The sequence below is a fragment of the Caretta caretta genome, chromosome 6, assembly GCF_965140235.1.
Source record: "Caretta caretta isolate rCarCar2 chromosome 6, rCarCar1.hap1, whole genome shotgun sequence".
Taxonomy (NCBI): domain Eukaryota; kingdom Metazoa; phylum Chordata; order Testudines; family Cheloniidae; genus Caretta; species Caretta caretta.
The window spans coordinates 12893092-12913455 of NC_134211.1; the positions used below are offsets into that span (position 1 = coordinate 12893092).

Genomic DNA, 20364 nt, shown 5'->3' on the forward strand with positions numbered 1-20364 from the left:
CTTGTGGCCAACATACCTGAAGAAACCCTTCTTGTTACTCTTAACATCTCTTGCTAGCTGCAGCTCCAGGTGCGATTTGGCCCTCCTGATATCATTCCTACATGCCCGAGCAATATTTTTATACTCTTCCCTGGTGATCCCTTGATGCATCAGGCGAGGTATTTCCAGTAGAGATACGGAGGTGTTAGTACTGTTACACAAGGCACTGGTGAGACCTCATCTGGAATATTGTGTGCAGTTCTGGTCTCCCATGTTTAAGAAGGATGAATTCAAACTGGAACAGGTACAGAGAAGGGCTACTAGGATGATCCGAGGAGTGGAAAACCTGTCTTATGAAAAAAGAAAAGGAGTACTTGTGGCACCTTAGAGACTAACAAATTTATTTGAGCATAAGCTTTCGTGAGCTACAGCTACAGGATACAGCTGATGAAGTGAGCTGTAGCTCACGAAAGCTTATGCTCAAATAAATTTGTTAGTCTCTAAAGTGCCACAAGTACTCCTTTTCTTTTTGCGAATACAGATTAACACGGCTGCTACTCTGAAACCTGTCTTATGAAAGGAGACTCAATGAGTTTGGCTTGTTTAGCCTAACTAAAAGAAGGCTGAGAGGAGATATGACTGCTGTCTATAAATATATCAGAAGGATAAATACCATGGAGGGAGCATTATTATTTAAGCTCAATACCAATATGGACACAAGAACAGATGAATATAAACTGGCCATCAGGAAGTTTAGACTTGAAATTAGACAAAGGTTTCTAGCCATCAGAGGAGTGAAGTTCTGGAACAGCCTTCCAAGGGAAGCAGAGGGGGCAAATGACATATCTGGCTTCAAGACAAATCTTGATAAGTTTATGGAGGAGATTATATGATGGGATAGCCTAATTTTGGCAATTAATTGATCTTCGACTACTAGCGGTAGATATGCCCAAGGGCCTGTGATGGGATGTTAGATGGGGTGGGATCTGAGTTACTACAGAGAATTCTTTCCTGGGTGTCTGGTGGTGAGTCTTGCCCACATGCTCAGGGTTTAGCTGATCGCCATATTTGCGGTCAGGAAGGAATTTTCCCCCAGGGCAGATTGGCAGAGGCCCTGGGGAGTTTTCGCCTGCCTCTGCAGCATGGGGCAGGAGGATTCTCTGCACCTTGAAGTCTTTAAACCATGATTTAAGGACTTCAGTAGCTCAGACGTAAGTTAGGGGTTTGTTACAGGAGTTTTTGGGTGAGATTCCGTGGCCTGCATTGTGCATGAGGTCAGACTAGATGATCATAATGGTCCCTTCTGACCTTAAAGTCTATGATTCCCCCAGATGCCAAGTCCGAAGACGGAGCTGAGCGCCTTGGACCCCACACTTTCCACCAGCCCTGCAGCTTCCCCAGCACCAAGGTAACATGGGCCCTTGCCAAACCACCCACACCTGGGCCCCTCCCTGCTGAGTGGGGCGGCAGGGAGACTTTCCAGGGAAAGCCAAGGGTGCTGCGGGGAGCAGGGTAAGGGCTCAGTAGAGGGCCCTGTACCTCACTGTCAGTGTTAACTCCAGTGTGGCACTAGTGGGTGCTGTGCTGCCTGAAGTGGGGTGGGGGACTTGGTAGGGGGGTGCTTTCCCCTCATACTCAGTGCTGATCCCAGTGCCCCAGCGGGTGCCGTGTGTGAGGTGGATAGGCATCACTGCCCCTTCTGTTAGCTCCTGGCTCTGCGCTGTTGGAGAGGGATCAGCCCTGATCCCTGGGGCAGGGCTCACAGCCTAGTTTCGATTGGATCCTGCAGGGCAACCGAAGAGCTGGCTTTACCTCTGCCGACCACGCCCGGCGCATGAACATCAGCTGTGCCTTCAACACCCTTGCCAGCCTGGTGCTGCCGGGCTTGGCCCAGCCCACTGTTAAGGTACATGGCACGTGGTGCCCCCAGCCATGCCTGCTATCCAGCCTTCCGATCCCACTTCGCTTCACTGCGCAGCCCTGTTCTCCCCAACAGGGGTGCTAGAACACCTGGCTCCACTTTGCTGTGCCAGCCCAGTCCCTCATCCATCCCTCTCTCTCTGTCTGTGCCTCACCCTTGTCCTTCCCCCCTTCTCTGCTCATCCCTGGTCCTCGTCCCTCCCTCCCCGTCTCCCCTTCTGCTTGTCCCTTGCTCCCTGTACCCTCCATGTCCATCCCTCTCTGCCCGTCCTAGTCCCTCGTCTGTCCCACCCCATCTCCCTCTCTGCCCGTTGGTGGCTGCTGTGTCTCATGCTCGCCTGTTTCCCCCAGCTCAGCAAGGCCATGCTGCTGCAGAGAAGCGTGGTGTATGTGGGGCAGCTGCAGCAGGAGCACCGGCAGGTGCAGGAGACGGCCCAGCGCCTGCGGGGTGAGATTGAGGAGCTGAGCGCTGCCATTGGGTGAGTGCGGGATGAGGGTGGGGCTTGATTGTTGTCATTGGCTGAGTGCAGGAAGCGGGTGGGACCTATGGGGTGAGATTGAAGAGCTGAGTACCGCCATTGGGTAAGTGCAGGGAGCCGGCGAGGCCTGTGGAATGAGATTGAGGGGCTGAGCTCTGTCATTGGGTGAATGCGGAGAAGGGGCGGGATCTGTGGGGTGGAATCGAGGGGCTGAGCAGCACCACTGGGTGAGTGCAGAGAGGGGGTGGGACTTGCAGGGTGAGATCTAGCAGCTTGAGTGTTGCCATGGGGTGAGTGCAGGGGGAGGGGGCAGGGCCTGTGGGGTGAGGTCAAGGAGCGGAGCGCTGCCATTGGGTGAGTGCAGGGATGAGGTGGGGCTGTGCCCTGGACTAGTTTTACCTTCTCCCCCATCTCACCCTAGGGAGTTCCAGCGCCAGGTGCCCCCCAGCGGGATCCCGGTCGCCCCCTGTGCTCAGACCCCACAGCCCGGCTGTATGGCGACTGTGTGCGCCGCACCCTGCAGAACTGGCGCTTCTGGCTCGTATCCACTGGCATGATTGTGTCCAGAGCATAGGGTGACCAGACAGCAACTGTGAAAAATCAGGACGGGGGTGGGGGGTAATAGGAGCCTATATAAGAAAAAGACCCAAAAATCAGGACTGTCTCTATAAAATCAGGACATCTGGTCATCCTACCAGGGCATCCTGGGGGGCAGGGACACCGCAGGGCCCTGGCTGGGAGGGGGCAGGGATGGCTCTTCAGGGCAGAGTGGAGGGGTCTCTGGGGGTGGGACAGGACAGGGGCTTTGGGGCCAATGGCAATCCCTGAAGAGTTGGGGTGTTCCTTCCTGGGTTAGGGAGGGCAGGACAGAGCAGATGGCCCTACAGGTGGTGGGTGGGGGGCTAAGCCAGCCCTTCTTGGTCCCCTTAGTTAGCTCCGGGGCAGGGGGATTCTCCTTCACCCCCCTCTGCCCACAGTTCAGCATGCTCATCAAGCCACTATTTGAGAGCTACAGGGTGGCGGTGACCACCCGCAGTGCCAAGGAGTTCTGCCAGTCAGTGCTGGGCTGGCTGGAGCAGCACTGCGCCCTGCCTATGCTGCGCCCCGGTACGTCCCCACACCCCCAGCAGCTCGGAGAAGGGCCCACTCCAGGGAAAAAGGATTCCAGCCTCTTAAGGAGCTTCTGTGATCCCCTCAACCTCCAGGAAAACCCCATCTCCTGAGTTAGGGCCCCCTGAGCTCCAAGAGATGGGCACTTATTCATCCTGCCTGCCTGACGGGGGTGTCCTTATCCACAAGGCACACAGAGGAGATTTAGTAACCCACCTCAGAGCCAATCAGTGGTGGAGATGGGGATAGAACCCAGAAGTCCTGGCTCCTAGACACCCCTCTGCTGTAACCACTAGACCCCACTCCCCTTCTACAGCTGGGACTAGAACCCAGGAGTCCTGGCTCCCAGCTTCCCTCCCCACTCTACCCATTAGACACCACTCCTCTAGCCCAAGCCTTTCTGAATCAGATCCCTGCAGTTGGGGTCCAAACCCTAAATCAGGTTGGCTCCGGAATCACTGGTTGCTTTGGAATGTGCCTGGCCTGGATTCAATATCACCCCCAATCCCCTGTCACCCCCAGGCATTCCCTCACAACCTGATCACTGGGCAGGGCTTTCTGAGCCACCTCCTCTGCCTAGCCCGCCAAACCCAGCTCAGGGTCTTCGGGCTGATAGGCTTGGGATAAGGTTGTGGGTGGGCGGCTTCCATCTGGAGCTGGTGCTAATTTCTCCCTCCCCCGCCCCAGCTATCTCCAGCTCCCTCCTACAGCTCAGCAAGCTCACAGCCATCCTCACCCAGCCCTCACGCCTCCCCGAGCAGGCCCTGCAGGCCATCTGCTGCCCCCCGCATGGCAAGGGCCACAGCTAGTGGGCCCCACCGTGCCACGCGAGGACATCCCGATGCCGCCTACCTGCAGAGAAGAGAGGATGGCAAGGACTCGGACATCTTCGCCTCCTGGGTGGTGCTCCACCCCACCATGGGCCCAGAAGTGCCTGGATGGACATGCGGGGGCTACAGCGGGCCCTCTGTAACAGCCCTAGATGGGGGAGGCTGATTGATCCACAGAGAAGGTGGAATTGGGGGGCTCATAGCTGGGCATCACTAGAGAGTGAAATAGGAGGGCCCCTCAGAGCTGGGGATCGCTTTAGCCCCCATTGACATGGGAATGGGGTGGCTCAGAGCGGGATCCCCTGTAGCACCCATAGAGAGGGGGATCTCTCAGAGCTGGGGATTCCCCTATACACCTCCAGTAAAGGGGAGCTGGAGGGATGAGTAGAGGGTTCCTTTTAGCACCCCCACATGGGGGCAGGGGGATGCTGGCAGGTTGTGGCTCTTTTTGGACAGCGATAGCAGGAGCTGTATTAAACCCCCAGCATGTGGGACTGGCCAGTGCCTCAGATCTCTCCTCGCAGGGGAAAATGGGGGGGAAATGGGCAAGCAGGGAGCAGCTGGAGACACCTGCCCTCCCCTGCTCGCCCACCAGAAGGCACTAAAGTGCTGCTAAGGAAGTGGGCCAGCCAGGGGTCTGCCAGCGATTAACCTGGGCTCTCCCTTTAGTCTCAGCCAGCCCCTGCCCTAGGAACTGTCAATGTCTATGGGGTGGGGGCCCAGCTACTGCATCCTACCTGCTCTCCCCACCCCCAGTGTCTCAACCCTGCTCCTGGGCCCCCAGGCAACAGCAGTCACCTGCCAGAGCAAAGCCCCATCCCTGCCCCCTTCGGAACCATTAGCCCTAGGTGGAGGTTTGATAGGCCCCCAGGCCTGGGGGAGGAGGGCACACAAGGAACTAATCTCAGTGATTGACTTGTGATAGCTGCCCTGCCTCATGGGAATGTGGCTCCCAGCAGGAGGCACTGCAGGGAGTGGGGCAGGAGCACTGGCTGTGGGGGAAGCTCCTGGCTACACCAGTCCCAGCCTGTCCCAGCAGAGGGCTATGCAGGGTGTGGCAGGTGGGCAGGTAGCACCAGGCAGTGCTAATGGGCCTGGCCTGGCCCCAGGAGGATGGGTTGCTCTGGTTTCCTTGCATGTCTCTCTGGGGTTGCCCCTGCCCTTTGCTGACACAACCACTCTGGTCAGAGATTTAGCCCCACCGAGGTGCTGCGGCTGCTGGCTACCCACATGGGCCCATGGCCAGCAGCTACCCAGCTCTGAGCCCTGGGCACTAGGGCAACAGCTCCCTGCTGGGGTTGGCAACATCCCCAAACCCTGCCCCCCTCCAGGGCTCCCTTGTTGCTGAGCCCACCATTCTAGGGTGCTGGATCCTTCTACCCCCCTTCCCCTCACCCAGCTCTGAAGCGCCTTCCTCCCCCACCCCCCACCTAACCCCATGATTCTTGCTTGATGGCAGTGCCTAGGGGGGAAGGGAGGGAAGCCTGCTCGCTGTCTCAGTTTCATTGTGATGCAGAGGGCAGAGGTTGGGGAATGTTTAACCCCAAAAAGCCCAGCCTGCTCTAGCTTCAGCCCAGCTCAGCCCATGGAGCTGCACTGGGCAAAGCCAAGAGCCAGCAACCATCCCCCAGGCCTGCTGGCACAGGGGGCCCTCCATGTGCTACACCCTGCAGGCACAGTCCAGGCCCCCAGCAGGGAAAGCCTCTGTTTCCCATTCCCCAGAGCCAGCCCGTCACCCATTCTGCATAGAATATCAGAGTTGGAAGGGACCTCAGGAGGTCATCTAGTCCAACCCCCCGCTCAAAGCAGGACCAGTACCCAATTTTTGCCCCAGATCCCTAAATGGCCCCCTCAGGATTGAACTCACAACCCAGGGTTTAGCAGCCCAATGCTCAAACCACTGAGCTATCACTCGCCGCCCCCCCTCCCCCCCGTCACTGGATGACAATGCTCTTTGTGCACTGTGAGGTATGGGCTGCTCCAAGTAGCCTGGGCTGATGAGTGCTTCTTCCCTGGGGGTTCCTGCTGGCCTGTGTGTGGGGCAGGGGTTCATGCACTGAGGCTCACTTGCCCCTGCAGCTGCTGGGTGGGCTGTCACTCCTATAGGGCCAGGCCCCAGGCCATGACTTGGTTGTGCTCCAGGCCCACAAAGGCTCTCACAAGACACCACAGTGTGGTTCCAGACTCACAGGAGGTAGAGCTGAACAGCTGTGTGCTGTAACTGACCCACACAGGAAAACGTTCTAGACCAGACAGGTGCACTGATGTTCTGGAGCTGGTGCCTTGGATAGAGAAAAATCTGCTTCTGGAACTGATTAGCAACAGCTCAAAGTCAGCTAGGCAAGCCTGGTGCCAAATGGATCTAGAATATGTGCATTGGCAAGATGGTGTTACAGAGCAGATGGCATAACCAAATGGTTCTAGACCACATGCCTTACTTGGTCACACCATTGCTCTAGAACATGCACTGTGGGCCTAGATTGCACATGCCCTAACTAGCTGCGACTGGCTTCTCAAATGCATACCATGCCATGGTTCTAACTGCACAAGCTAGACAACACAAGGTGAGTGAACATTAGGAGACACCATGGTTCCAACATGGCAGTACTAGTTGTATACTAGGAGGCTCTACAGCACAATGCTAGCTAGACATAAGGGTCCAGACCAGATGCAAGCTTCAGTGTTTTGGAGCAGAGATAACTAGAGGGCTCCAAAAGGTGGCTGCTTGGCCTGCCCATCTCTAGAGGGACTCTGTATGCACTGAAGTCAGCTGTTTCCCCACAATGCCCACACTTTTCAGAAGAGACAATGGCTCTCCTGCACCTGCCTTGCCCTAGGCTGTAGAATTCACCAGGCCTCAGAGGTTCTCAAACAGGCCCTTTAATCTGGAATATGGCACTCTCCAGCTGATGGGACAAAGCACGGCTTGGTCTTGGGTTGTCAGGACCTGGGCTTGCCCATCCAATGTCAGCCCTGGGCACCCCATACTGCAATCACCAGGCCCCCCCCCCCCCCCCCCAATACAAGCACAGAGCTATTTTCCAATCAGAAACCAGAGTAAAGTGCTGCGGAGTCCAAGCGGCAGCATGATTCCCCCTTCCTCGCTGTATGGCAAGGCCAGCCCTGCCTCATCTCAGAGTGGGTAGTCATGCCAGAGGCTGCAGAGGAAGGCAGAGAGAATGTGGTTACTCCCCAGGGTCCCTGGCTCTGCATCCCGCCCCTCCCACTCCCTCCACTGGGCCCAGCCAGGGCTGGAAGGTCCGGAATGCAGCTGGTTCCGCGCAGCGCTGCTGTGGTCGGTCTGCAGGAGACAATTTTACGGTTGACTTAGGGAAATGATGCGGCTGGGTCCCACAACTACTGGCTTTCAGGGATGGCCAGCCTGCAGCCCGGGGAAGGGGGGCCCAGATCTTTCACTCTCCCCTCAAACCTGTTCATTTCTTCCTTCTTTTTGCCTAGCCCTCAGAGCCAAGGGCTCTGAGCCCCAAGGCAGGGCTGGGAGGGGGTAGGCACCGTCTGGGAGAACTTCCAAGAAACCCCCAGGGCTGCATGGAGCAGGGCTCAGCTGTGGCACTCTCCCCTCGTAGTCATTGCTGGCACCAATGCTCTAGTGCAGCACTAGAGGGTGCTGTGCTGTAGGGAGCAGGGTGAGGGGCTCAGACAGGGGGCTCTCTTCTCAACTGTACTGACCTTTGAATCACCCTCAATAGGTTTCAGGATTAATGCCCCACATAGGAGAACTGCCCCAACACTCCTATGTGGGAGCTGTAGGTCTAGGCTCTCTGCAGACTCCGGCAGGTGTCACTGCAGAAGGAGCATTGCTTCATAACTGCGAGGGAAGAGGGTTCATTTTTCCACTGGGAGTTGGGGGGAGGAAGCAGATCCTGAGCCTGCAAAGGGGTGTGGAGATGCCCTAGATCTGCAATGTTCATTTGTGGAGCCCTCTTGTTCCTCAGATCTATGTACAAAGCTCCTTCCAAGCCAAACTGCTGGGAGCAAAGGGGGTGGGGCTGAGTTCCAGCTGATGCACCCAGGAGACTGATCATGTTTCTCCTCACACACATGCAGCAGGGCTCATTTCAGGGAGATTTACTATCCCAGGGTATTGACGCTGCTGGGCAGCAGCTGGGAAAGCACCACACACACATCTGCAGATGCCCTGCAGCCCCCTGGGAAGGGGCTGGGCCCCAAACCAACCAGTGCATGAAGCTGGCGTCTCCCTCATGCTCCAGCAATGTCTCCCGCACCGTGACAGGGGGGCTCAGCCCCAGGGACTCAGCCCGCTCCCATCGCTGCAGCCGGGTGATCCCTGCCAGCAAGAGAGTGAAAGGTTAATGGGGGGTAGGGTGGCAGGAGGGCGCAGACAGCTGAAGGCCCAGGTGCCCTCCGCATTGTCCCAGGCACTGCACAGAGCCCGACCAAGACCAGGGCCCCCACTGTGCTGGGTGCTACACAGACCCTGACCCAGATCAGGGCCCCCATTGTGCCAGGTGCTGCACAGATCCTTCCCTATAGAACTTCATTTTAAAATGGCAGAACAGGCTCAGCCCTGAGCAGGGAGGATGGGAGTGCTGCCCCCTCAATTTTGATCGGGGGGCCAGCCCTGAGAAAATGGGGGGAAGCTGTAGCTCCTCCCCTCCCCCCAGGGATCCCCAGACAACTGAACCAAAAAGCAGAAACTTGGTGTTTGGATGCTGCCATGAAAGGCCTGGCCCATGTCCACGGGGGGTCTGGAAAGACAACGGGCACCCCAAGGACTGAGCACCTGACACCTCCTTCCCGGCAGGCGGAACCCAGGAACTCAGCATGGCTCTGGCATCGGACTGATGGGCCAGGCAGCTGGGCTAAGAGCCAGAGCCAAACGGGATTCCACCACAGCTTGACTGGGCGCTCAGCTCTGTGACCTTTGCTTCTCTGTGCTGCACTGAGGACTCCCCGTGCCGCATGCCAGCAGGTTAACAAACCCTGCCCTAGTTGGAAAAGCTGCCCCATGTCACTGGCATGTCCTGGGGCCCTGGAGAGGGGGACAATCTCTGACCAGGCATCTGGCTCAGTTGGACTTGCTGGGCAGAGTTCATGGTGCAAAGCAGGAGTCCAGAACCCAGCATCTCGGAGGCGCTAAGGCCTTGAGGAAGCTTGGGACCCCTTGGGGGTCAGGCACATTGACAGGGGTCCTCCAACAGACTATTTCAAAGCTGGGCTGTAGTGCTCACCCTGTGGATCTGTGACAGAAGGGATGTGGGGCCTTCTCCTATAGGGGGTGCTGGCTCTGTTCAGGCTGGAGGGCTGGTTGGCTCAGGAGGGCAGAGAATAGGACACCAGCTCCAATCCAGCCCAACCCCAGAATTCAGGCCTCCAGTGCTGTTTAGCAGCAGTGGGCCAGGTGGCGTGGCATTCATTTCCCACTGGCCCAGGCTCCCATCACCACGTCTCCCAGCATATGGCCACCTGGGGATGGGGAAGGAAGCAGCCCCAGTGGGCAAGGCACAGGGTGACTAGGATAATCCAGGGGCTTCCCCCCATGCTGCCCTAAAAGGGGCCAAGCAGTGAGCTGGCAAGGCAACCCCTCAGCAGGAGCTGGCTAGCCTCATGGGGAGGCCCTGTGTGGTCCACACTGCAGTGGGGTCAGGGCACAGCTCTGTCAGTGCAGGGATAGGGGACCAAGCAATCATGAGTGTGTGGAGGGAGGGAAGGAGGTGGGGCTATCATCAATGTGGGGGGAAAAGGGGCAGGGCTGTCGTGGAGGGGAAAGGGTAGGGACACACATCGGTTCAGGATGGAGCGGGGTGGGGCTCATCAGTACAGGATGGAAGGGGTGGGGCTCTCACCAGTTCAGGGGGTGGGGTTGTCACTGGTGTGGGGGGAGAAGGGGGCGGGGCTCTCACTGGTTCAGGATGGAGGGGGCGGGGCTCTCACTGGTTCAGGATGGAGGGGGCGGGGCTCTCACCAGTGCAGGGTCCATACTCCCAGCTGAGGTCAAACTGTTTGAGCATCTCCAGCTGGGCCGGGTGCAAGGAGCCACCTGGGGGGACATCAGCTGGGACCGGCACTGCCTCTGAGCAGCAGATGGGGACAGACAGATCAGCATTGCTGTGGAAATAGGCCCAGGCCCACCAGCACCCCCTCCCCCCCCACAACACAGTGCAAGCCAGGAAACCCCGGGCCCAGCAGTTCCCCCCAGGGCCGAGTCAGAGGGGTCATGGCTTGAGAACACAGGCCAGTAACTGCAGCTGGCCCAGCTCCCAGTGGCCAGGGGGAGATGGAGTGGCAATGGTTATTATGGGTCTGTCCATGGCTCCAGGTCTGTCCATCTCCCCCACCCAGATGCTTGGCTCTCCCACAACCCGGATGGTGGGGTATGTTGCAGCGACAACGTCGCCCCTCCCCAGGACTGAACCCAGCCCCGGCTCTGAGAGCACAGCCCACTCGGTCTGAGTCACCGAGCCGCCCCAAGCTGGAAGGCTGAAACAGGCTCCAGTCTGCACCCCTGGCTTGACCACTTTGGGATGACAGTGAGTAGCATGGGAACAAAGCAGAGAGTACTCACGCCCCCAACCCCTGAGACAGATCTGCCCCTTCATCCCCCACACGGAGACTGCTCCGCTCCTGTACCCCCGCAATGTACCCTGAGACAGCTCTGTCCCCTGCACTCCTCCAGCCCCTGAGACAGCTCCACTCCTTTGCACCTCCCAAAACAGCTCCGCCCCCCCCCCCCACCCACCCCCAATACCCTGCAGCTATTGAAGCGGTTCTGCTGAGGGTAACCAGGTGTCCAGTTCTCGACTGGAACACTGAGTTGAAAAGGAGTCCTGGCAGCTCCAGTCAGCACCACTGACCAGGCCATTAACTGTCTGGTTGGTGGCGCCATGTAACGGGGCTGGCAAGCTTCCTGTTAGCCTCTGTGCTATGTGGCTCCCGGAAGCCGCAGCATGTCGCCACCTCCAACTCCTACATGTAGGGGCAACCAGGGGGCTCTGCACACTGTCCCTATGCCGAGTGGCACCCCCACAGCTCCCTTTGGTTGGGAACTGCAGCCAATGGGAGCTGTGGGGGTGGTGCCTGAGGAAAGGGCAGCGCGCAGAGACACCTGGCCTTGCCTCTGTATAGGAGCCAGAGGGGAAACATGCTGCTGCTTCCAGAAGCTGCTTGAGGTGAGCGCTGCCCAGAACCTGCACCTCTGACCCCCTTCCGGGCCCCAACTTCCTACCCCACCCCGATCCTCTGAACCCCTCGGTCCCAGCCCAGAGCACCCCCTGCATACCAAATCCCTCATCCCCAGCCCCACCCCAAAGCCCACATCACCAGCCGGAACCCTCACCCTGTGTACCCCAACCTCCTGCCCCAACCTGGAGCCCCCTCCCATACTCCAAACCCCTCGGCTCCACCCCCCAGCCCTCTCCTGCACCCCAAACCCCTCATCCCTGGCCCCACCCCAGAGCCCACACCCCCCAACTGGAGCCCTAACCCCCTCTTGCATGCCAACCCACTGCCTCAGCCTGGAGCCCCCTCTCACACCCTCAACTCATTTCTGGCCCCACCCTGAGCCAGTCCAGTGAAAATGAGTCAGTGAGGGTGGGGAGAGGGGGATGGAGTGAGCAGGGGCGGGGCCTCGAAGGAGGGGCGGGGCAAGGTTGTTTGGTTTTGTGCAAGTGGACAGTTGGCAACCCTAGTTCTGCATCCCCCAGCTTGAGACGGCTCCACACCCACCCCCAAGCCGCTTCCAATCCCTGCTCTACCTGCATCCTGAGATCCGGCTTTGCCAGGCTGGGGTATGAGCCCATCTTCTGGGGGCCCTGCCCCTCCATGGGCCAGGCATTCACTTGGCTGTAGGGTCCCCTCCTTGGTGTCAGGGTCCCGCTGCTGCCTCTTCACCACCTGAAAGGAGTCGGTGATAAGCCGCTTCCTGCCCATGGCTCCCAGCTGCAGGGAGGAGGGGGAAGGTTGGTCAGTGGAGAAAGAGGGCTGGGCCCTGGGGCAGCTCCCAAGAAAAGCCTGAGGGAGATGCCCCATGGTGGCAAAACTAATGACCATTACACTTAATTACCCCTAGACCCCACTCCCCTCCTAGAGCCAGGCGAGAACCCAGGAGTCCGGCCAGGCCAGGCCAGCCCCCTCCCCTGTAACCCCTAGATCCCACTCCCCTCCCAGAGCCAGGAGAGAACCCAGGAGTCCTGCCAGGCCAGGCCAGCCCCCTTCCCTGTAACCCCTAGACCCTACTCCCCTCCCAGAGCCAGGAGAGAACCCAGGAGTCCGGCCAGGCCAGGCCAGCCCCCTCCCCTGTAACCCCTAGATCCCGCTCCCCTCCCAGAGCCAGGAGTCCTGCCAGGCCAGTCTCAAACCAGAGCCCCGCCCCCTCCGTCCGCAGGGAGGGGCTGGGGGCTCCCCTTCCTGCGCTCCCAGCTCTGGGGAGCGGGGACGGGACGATACGATACCGTGGCCGCCTTCCCGGGCAGCGGCTGCGATCGGCGACAGGACCCGTCACCCGAGAGCCCAGCGGGGGTCCTGAGGCCCCGCGCCCCCAGGGGGCCCGCCTTCCAGACCGGCAGCCAATGGGGCCGCTGCTTTCCCTTCGCCTTAAAAGGGCAAGCACAGCGCCGCGCGGGGAGGGAGAGAGTGGGGGAAGTGGCGGAGCTGCGGGCACGGGGTAGGGGCGGCCGGTCTGAAAAGACGCGGGCACACAGCACGGGTGGGGGGACATAGGGCACGAACACAGCAGGGCTGGGAGCAGAGGGGGGAAGGGATGGGGAACGTGGGGGCACACACAGCAGGGATAGGGAGTTGTGGGGGCTCACACAGCAGGGATAGGGGGAAGGGGTGGGGGTGCACACAGGAGGGATAGGGGCATAGGGCAGGGTGGGCATGACCTTCCCTCTCCCCCATCTCGAGGCAGGGAACGGATCCCAAGCAATCCCCTCTGGATAAGAGGGGAGAGGGACTCATGTAGGCCAGTGAATTGGGACTGGGATAATCCTCCCACCTCCCCAACCCACTGAGCAGGGTGAATGGTTCAGCAGGGACCCCCTACTTCCCCGTGAACAGTTTAGGGGGAGATGGTGGATGCCCAACAGGGGGCAAGGCCAGGACCAGACCCCTCCCTCAGTTTGATCTCTAAAATTGAGGGGGATACATGGGGGCCCTGGGTATGGGGAGGAGGGGAGCGTGGCAGGGTCTCACTCTGGGGTGTTGGGGATGCTGGATATGGGGGGAGGAGAGGAGTACAGTGGGATCTCAGGTGCAGGGGGAGGGAAAATTGGGTCTCACTCTGGCAGTTGAGGACATGGGGGGGAAGGGAGCACACTACAGTCTCCAGTGCAAGGAGCATGGGGCGGTGGTAGCACGGCAGGGGCTCATTCTGGGGCTGTTGGACTGAGCAGGTGCCTGTCTGGTGGGGGAGGGGGACTAGGGCGGTCCTTGGGGCCCAGGGGGAAGGCAGGAGAGACTCATCACTAACTGGTCTGGGGACAGGTGCCTGATTAATCAGGTGCAACAGTGATGGGCATGCTGTGGGAGGGAGGCTGGAGACAGTTTAGGTTCCCTGTTTATGTTGATGTGCTGCTGATCCTTCCCCAAGGACAGGACAGGGGGAAATGGAAACACAGCAGGGCTCTGGTTTTGCTGGGGTACCACCCTGGAGTCCAGTCAGGGGTAGGAGCCTCACTGCATCAGGTGCTGCAGACACAGATGGTGCCTGCCTTTGGCAGCCAGCCCTGTGGGTAGCACCAGAGAGCGCAGAGTGGGACCATATCCATGGGGATCTCCTGGCCTGCCTGCCTCAGCTCTGTTCCTGGCCTTGCCCCACAGGACCCTGCTCCTGCTGGGGAGATGGGAGCCCTGGCTAGCCACGGGGCAGAGTTAAGTTTGTTGGGTGGGGGGAGGAAGAGTGTGATGATCTCTATCCCTACGTTCACTCCTTTTCCAAGATTGATATATTTTGTGCAAAGCACATTGTGTAAGGTATCATTGGAGGGAGGGATCAGGGGGGAGGGATAGCTCAGTGGTTTGAGCGTTGGCCTGCTAAACCCAGGGTTGTGAGTTCAATCCTTGAGGGGGCCATTAAGGGATCTGGGGCAAAAATTGGGGATTGGTCCTGCTTATTTTTTTTTTTTTGATGATTTAACTGGGAATTGGTCCTGCTTCGAGCAGGCGGTTGGACTAGATGACCTTCTGGGGTCCCTTCCAACCCTTATATTCTATGATTCTATGATTTGAAAACTCATGATTTGCTGATCATTAGTGTCCTGATAAATATGTGAGGCAATACTAGTACATAAGATTGCACTATATGATCTTACCAAGACATGTTCCAAAATGTTCTGGAGGGCAGTCGCAAACAAGTTCTCCGAGACAAAGGGCTAGCCAATGCCTCAGCCATGTGTCAACTAGATCAAATGGATCACCCCCTAATTCAGTGGCTACTCTTCAGCCGGAGAGAGGGTGTGAGAAAAAAATTTAAAAAAAAAAATCTACATTTTAACAAAGAAGCAGCTTCAGGTTCCTGGCCACACAGACTCTGCCTCCTGAACATCAGCTCGAGATAATTACTGTGCAAGGGAAAGGGCAGATGCCCCAAATCATCTCTCCCTTACTCTCTACCCACAGCCTCATCAACACCAGAAGAGCAAAAGAAGCAGCAGTGGACTCGGGTCGGTGGGGGGGGAAGATCCTGACTGAAAGGTTTTGTCCAGTAAGACTGCTGGAACCTGTTGTGAGAGATACCTTTGCTTTGTATTCACTTCATTTGTTAAGTTAGCTGTTACAACAAAATAAAAGGCAAAACACAAGTAACAAATTCTGACTTTTATGCCTCATTACTTGTAGTCACTTAAAATACATCTTTCTGTAGTTAAGATGTTTTGTTGTTTTATCTAGATCAGTGTGTTTGGATTGAAGTGTTGGGATAACAAGATTTGTGCACATCATTTTCTATTCATAAATGGACTTTATATGAGCTTGTTTTGTCCAGGAGGGTGCTGGGCACATGTCTGGGACTGGGAGTTTGATGATGTTGCCCTGTTGTGTAATTTGTAAATTACTAGCTATACCACTCATGTAGTATAGGTGGGAGTGATTTACATGTTGGAGGCTGTGTGAGAGCAGTCCAGGAGTGGTTGCTCTCACAGCAAAGCAGCGTAAAAGGCACCTCAGGCTAGAGAATTCAGGGGACACAGCTGTACATCAGTACCCTGCATAATGTCTGTAACGGAGCACACACTCACCACTGCAGCGCTTCCTGCTCGTTGCGCTGAGAATTGGCTCTGTCCAGCTGTGGAGCACCCTCTGCAGGTGGTGTCTCACCCATTGTCTGCCCTGCTGTGCTGTCTGGGACTCGCGTTGCTCCCTGGCTTGCGGCATCCTCTTCTGGACACAGCCCTCCGGCCGTGCCCCATTTAGTTCTCTCTCCTTCTGGGGGTATCAGCACCCTTCAGTCTGCACCTGCCCTCGTGGCCAACTGCAGCCCCAAAGTCTAGCCCTTTGCCACAGGGGCCAGCCACAGTCTGTATCAGGCCACAGCCAGGTGCAGTATAAGGTGTGTGTGTTGGGGAGGACATGACACAGGCCCACCCACTACTCTGGGTCCCGGCCATGTCCTGCCTCTCTTCTCTCCCATCTACTGCTCATGCTCCCTGGGCCACTTCCCTTTGGCCCTTGCACCTTCTCAGCCCTTTCTTTCAGGGGTTTCAGCCTGGCAGGTATCAGGCTGGAGCTTTTGCTCTGCTCCCCTGAGCCTGCCCAGTATTGCTCTAGCTAAGGTGCTATCCCTAGAAGCCAGTCCTCCTTCCTTGCTTATCAGAGAGAGACTGCTATCTCCTCTGCCTTGCAGTCTTTATATAGGGCCCAGCCTGGCCCTAATTGGCTGCCTTTCTGCCCTTCTCTGATTGGCCAGGTTCAGCATAGGATCTCACCAGCCTGCTTTAACCCCTCCTCTGCCAAAGTGGGGCAACTGCCCCACTACAATGTCATAATGGTATAGTTGGCAGGATATATGCACAGATCGTTATTTTAAATGAAGTGTATACGTTAAGCACTGGTACAGTGATTTTAAGAGCATCTCAAGTATGGTGGCTGGAAACCGTCAAAGAGAGGTTGCTGTTTGTTGTTTTCTATTTGCTTATTTGGGGTGAGGGAAATAGAAACAGGAAAGCATAAAAATGAACACCAGTGAAACAACTGCAAAGTTAGATCTGGCCAGATTGAAGGCAGAAGAAAGAGAGAACACAAATTCCAAAAGTGGCAGGTAGAAAGGAGACTGAAAGAAGCAGTTGGAAAGAAGCTGAAGGAGACAGAGGCAGCTGCTGCATGGTAAGCTGAAGAAGCCTCCCATAGGAGTGCCATGGAGCCAAAGCATCAAGAAATTGAAGCCCAGAAGTGAACCGAAGAGGGAGAGGAAATACAATCTGGAACTGTTAGAAAAGCATGGAAAGATCATGGCATCACCAACATCTCTCTCCACTTAAGGAACTCTCAGCTGGGACAAGTTCTGCTGTTACAAGAATGTGGACTTCAAGTAACCTGTACTTGATACAACCGCAGCCATTTTGTGTACTCAGCTATGATTAGTTAAAAATGAGAACACTACATAGTTAGAAATAATGTGGTTGTTGCCTAAGTAAAGCAGACAAATAGCTGTACAGTTGCACCTTTGTACAAATTTATTTAATTTTTTTTTAAAGAGTGTAAATAACTTACCTTGGATCTGTGTATCTTACTGTTATGACTAGGAGTTACTTTGCTGATAAATAACATTATGAGGTGTGGAGTGGGTTTTTTGTTTTGTTTTTTTGCTGTTGCTAGGAAAATGTTAGCCTAGTAGAGGTTACTATAAGTTATAAATATGTACTTTGTTTTGAGTAACTTAAAAACATTAGTTGAAAAGTGTGCAATCTGGAGCAATTCAAGGAAGATTTCTAAGACCTAGCAGACTGACATCTTACTCCCCAGCAGCTGGAAGGATGGCTGGTCACTGGAAACCTGCCGCTGAACACTTGATACCACATCAGACTCTGGGTAACCATATCTGGGGTGCTCTAGACTATTGCTGTTGCATATGTGTGTGTGCTTGAGCCTTAATAAAAAAGGAGCTTTAAGTGAAAGCACTCTTGTTTGTACCAATCATTTATCAGAGGGAGGTTCTGTGTCCCCATTGATTTAATTCCTGAAACTGCTTGGAAGACAAAAATTAGTTACCAGAGTATCATGTTCAAATAAGTCCTAATAACAAATTTGGTGAGCCAGCCAAGAATGGTGGAGAGGAAGGGGACGATTGGTACAAAGTTTGTTGCAACAGGGACTAGAGGATGGTGGGACAGGGTCCCAACCTGTAATTCCCATGTTGTATCTGTAAATTGACTCACAGACTACAATCCATTACTAGGACACAAGCTGGTAGCCTGATCTATTAAAAAAAATATTTCAGAAGAAAAGGGAACATCTGAAAAAATGGAAACGTTGGAAATAATTTTGGGTAACAGCTTGACAAATTTTGTATAGGAAAACAGTAATAGTCTTTGGAAGCCTGGAGCCTTCACCAGCCTTGGGGCATTCCTGCAGCTCTGTAAGCAAATGGTTGCAATAATAGTAAATAAAAAACTAGAACAGTTAAAGGCAAAAGTAAAGGAGTTAGAAAAGAAAGCAGATAGCCTAAAGGCAGTCAGATACCCTTAGAGCTATGACTCTGAGTCAGGCAGCACAGAGAGTGGCAATGCAGAAGGAAATGTGTAGTAGTAAAAAAAGTGAGTGAAAGGCTGGAGCGGGAAGTATATGAATTGAAAAGGCAGACAGAGGAAAGCGAGGCAGTGGTTACAGCCTTATTAAAGGACTCCCATAATAAGACTCAGGCAGACCATGGGGAATGCAAGAGACACAGTTGTGCCCTTAAAGGAGAGTTGGGAGGCAAAGGGGAATAGTGGCTGTGATAAAGGGGGCTCACAGTCTGGGGGGAAATAGGGCGGGGGGACCCTGATTTGTATCTTCTTTGTTATAACTATGAAAGGGAAGATTAATGATTTGCCCCTGGGCCCTTTTGGGCAGTACCCATATGGCCCTTTGCTCCAGATACTAGAAGGCTGCGGAAGCCCCTGCCCATAACCCCAATAGTAAACACCACAGTCAGCAAAACTGGTCCCCAAGAGTGTAGCCAAGGATGAAAGGAAAGGGTAAAGATCAGGCCTTTCTCCCCTGACCAGGTTAGGGCCACAGGGAAAATGGGTAGGTCTGCCAAACCAGAGTACAACCTTGGGATAGCTGATGAGGATAGCTGATACCCCCCGTCTCACTCTGGCAGATGTAGTGGCCTTGGCCAGAAAATGTATGACCCACAAGGACTTTGCAAAAAGAAAAGGAGTACTTGTGGCACCTTAGAGACTAAAAAATTTATCTGAGCATAAGCTTTTGTGAGTTACAGCTCACTTCATCGGATGCATGTTGTGGAAAATACAGTGGGGAGATTTTATATACACAGAGAACATAAAACAATGTGTGTTACCATACACACTGTAACGAGAGTGATAAGGTAAGGTGAGCAGCAGGAGAGCCGGGGGGGGACCTTTTGTAGTGATAATCAAGGTGGGCCATTTCCAGTAGTGGACAAGAACGTGTGAGGAACAGTTGGGGGGGGGGGGGGAAATAAACATGGGGACCCGCATGGCCCCACAGTATGGCAACATTTTTATGGCTGACTTAGAACAACTCTTCCTCAGCTCTCGTCCCCAAATGCCCCTACTCTACTTGCGCTACATTGATGACATCTTCATCATCTGGAAAAGAAGCCCTTGAGGTTCCACCATGATTTCAACAATTTCCATCCCACCATCAATCGCAGCCTGGACCAGTCCACACAAGAGATCCACTTCCTGGACACTACGGTGCTAATAAGCGATGGTCACATAAACACCACCCTATACCGGCAACCTACTGACCGCTATGCTTACCTACATGCCTCCAGCTTTCATCCAGATCACACCACTCGATCTATTGTCTACAGCCAAGCTCTTACAATACAACCGAATTTGCTCCAACCCCTCAGACAGAGACAAACACCTACAAGATCTCTATTAAGCATTCTTACAACTACAATACCCACCTGCTGAAGTGAAGAAACAGATTGACAGAGCCAGAAGAGTACCCAGAAGTTACCAACTACAGGACAGGCCCAACAAAGAAAATAACAGAACGCCACTAGCCATCACCTTCAGCCCCCAACTAAAACCTCTCCAACGCATCATCAAGGATCTACAACGTATCCTGAAGGACGACCCATCATTCTCACAGATCTTGGGAGGCAGGCCAGTCCTTGCTTACAGACAGCCCCCCAACCTGAAGCAAATACTCACCAGCAACCACACACCACACAACAGAACCACTAACCCAGGAACCTATCCTTGCAACAAAGCCCATTGCCAACTGTGTCCACATATCTATTCAGGGGACACCATCATAGGGCCTAATCACATCAGCCACACTATCAGAGGCTCATTCACCTGCGCATCTACCAATGTGATATATGCCATCATGGGCCAGCAATGCCCCTCTGCCACGTATATTGGCCAAACTGGACAGTCTCTACGTAAAAGAATAAATGGACACAAATAAGACGTCAAGAATTATAACATTCAAAAACCAGTAGGAGAACACTTCAATCTCTCTAGTCACTCGATTACAGACCTAAAAGTGGCAATTCTTCAACAAAAAAACTTCAAAAACAGACTCCAACGAGAGACTGCTGAATTGGAATTAATTTGCAAACTGGATACAATTAACTTAGGCTTGAATAAAGACTGGGAGTGGATGGGTCGTTACACATAGTAAAACTATTTCCCCATATTTATTCCCCCCCCCCCCCAACAGTTCCTCACACGTTCTTGTCAACTGCTGGAAATGGCCCACCTTGATTATAACTACAAAAGTTTCCCACTCCCCCCGGCCCCCGCTTTCCTGCTAGTAATAGCTGACCTTACCTGATCACTCTCGTTACAGTGTGTATGGTAACACCCATTGTTTTATGTTCTCTGCATATATAAAATCTCCCCACTGTATTTTCCACTACATTC

At 54.9% G+C, this 20364-nt stretch overlaps 2 protein-coding genes and 1 long non-coding RNA gene across 3 annotated transcripts in view; 2 read left to right on the top strand and 1 right to left on the bottom strand.

Moving 5' to 3' along the window:
- LOC125637681 (MLX-interacting protein-like) overlaps positions 1 to 4439 on the top strand; it is a 42068-nt gene extending 37629 nt beyond the window's left edge. Inside the window, 7 exon segments of the mRNA XM_075129232.1 lie at positions 1311 to 1387; positions 1769 to 1885; positions 2251 to 2378; positions 2800 to 2849; positions 2852 to 2919; positions 3356 to 3485; positions 4176 to 4439. Of these exon segments, the coding sequence (XP_074985333.1) occupies positions 1311 to 1387; positions 1769 to 1885; positions 2251 to 2378; positions 2800 to 2849; positions 2852 to 2919; positions 3356 to 3485; positions 4176 to 4297 (692 nt within the window). The 3' untranslated portion in view covers positions 4298 to 4439.
- A 2743-nt stretch (positions 4440 to 7182) lies between these two features.
- POLD4 (DNA polymerase delta 4, accessory subunit) lies at positions 7183 to 12872 on the bottom strand. Its single transcript, XM_048852489.2, has 5 exons — positions 12751 to 12872; positions 12055 to 12238; positions 10266 to 10373; positions 8516 to 8627; positions 7183 to 7476 (listed from the first exon to the last, which is right to left on the bottom strand). The coding sequence occupies exons 2-5, from the start codon at positions 12227 to 12229 to the stop codon at positions 7452 to 7454; spliced, it is 420 nt and encodes a 139-aa protein (XP_048708446.1). The 5' UTR covers positions 12230 to 12238; positions 12751 to 12872; the 3' UTR covers positions 7183 to 7451.
- Positions 10370 to 15107, top strand: LOC142072462 (uncharacterized). The gene is made up of 2 exons (XR_012668819.1): positions 10370 to 10830; positions 14918 to 15107. It is a non-coding gene; the product is annotated as an uncharacterized LOC142072462 (long non-coding RNA).
- The last annotated feature ends 5257 nt before the right edge of the window (positions 15108 to 20364 follow it).

Excerpts from the sequence above, each read along its gene's own strand:
- POLD4 (XM_048852489.2), bottom strand. The coding sequence starts at position 12,229 with ATGGGCAGGAAGCGGCTTATCACCGACTCCTTTCAGGTGGTGAAGAGG. Across the intron at positions 10,374-12,054 it reads AGCCGGATCTCAGGATGCAG|AGGCAGTGCCGGTCCCAGCT; the intron begins GTAGAGCAGGGA and ends TCTGCTGCTCAG. Across the intron at positions 7,477-8,515 it reads GACGCCAGCTTCATGCACTG|CCTCTGGCATGACTACCCAC; the intron begins GTTGGTTTGGGG and ends CTTCCTCTGCAG.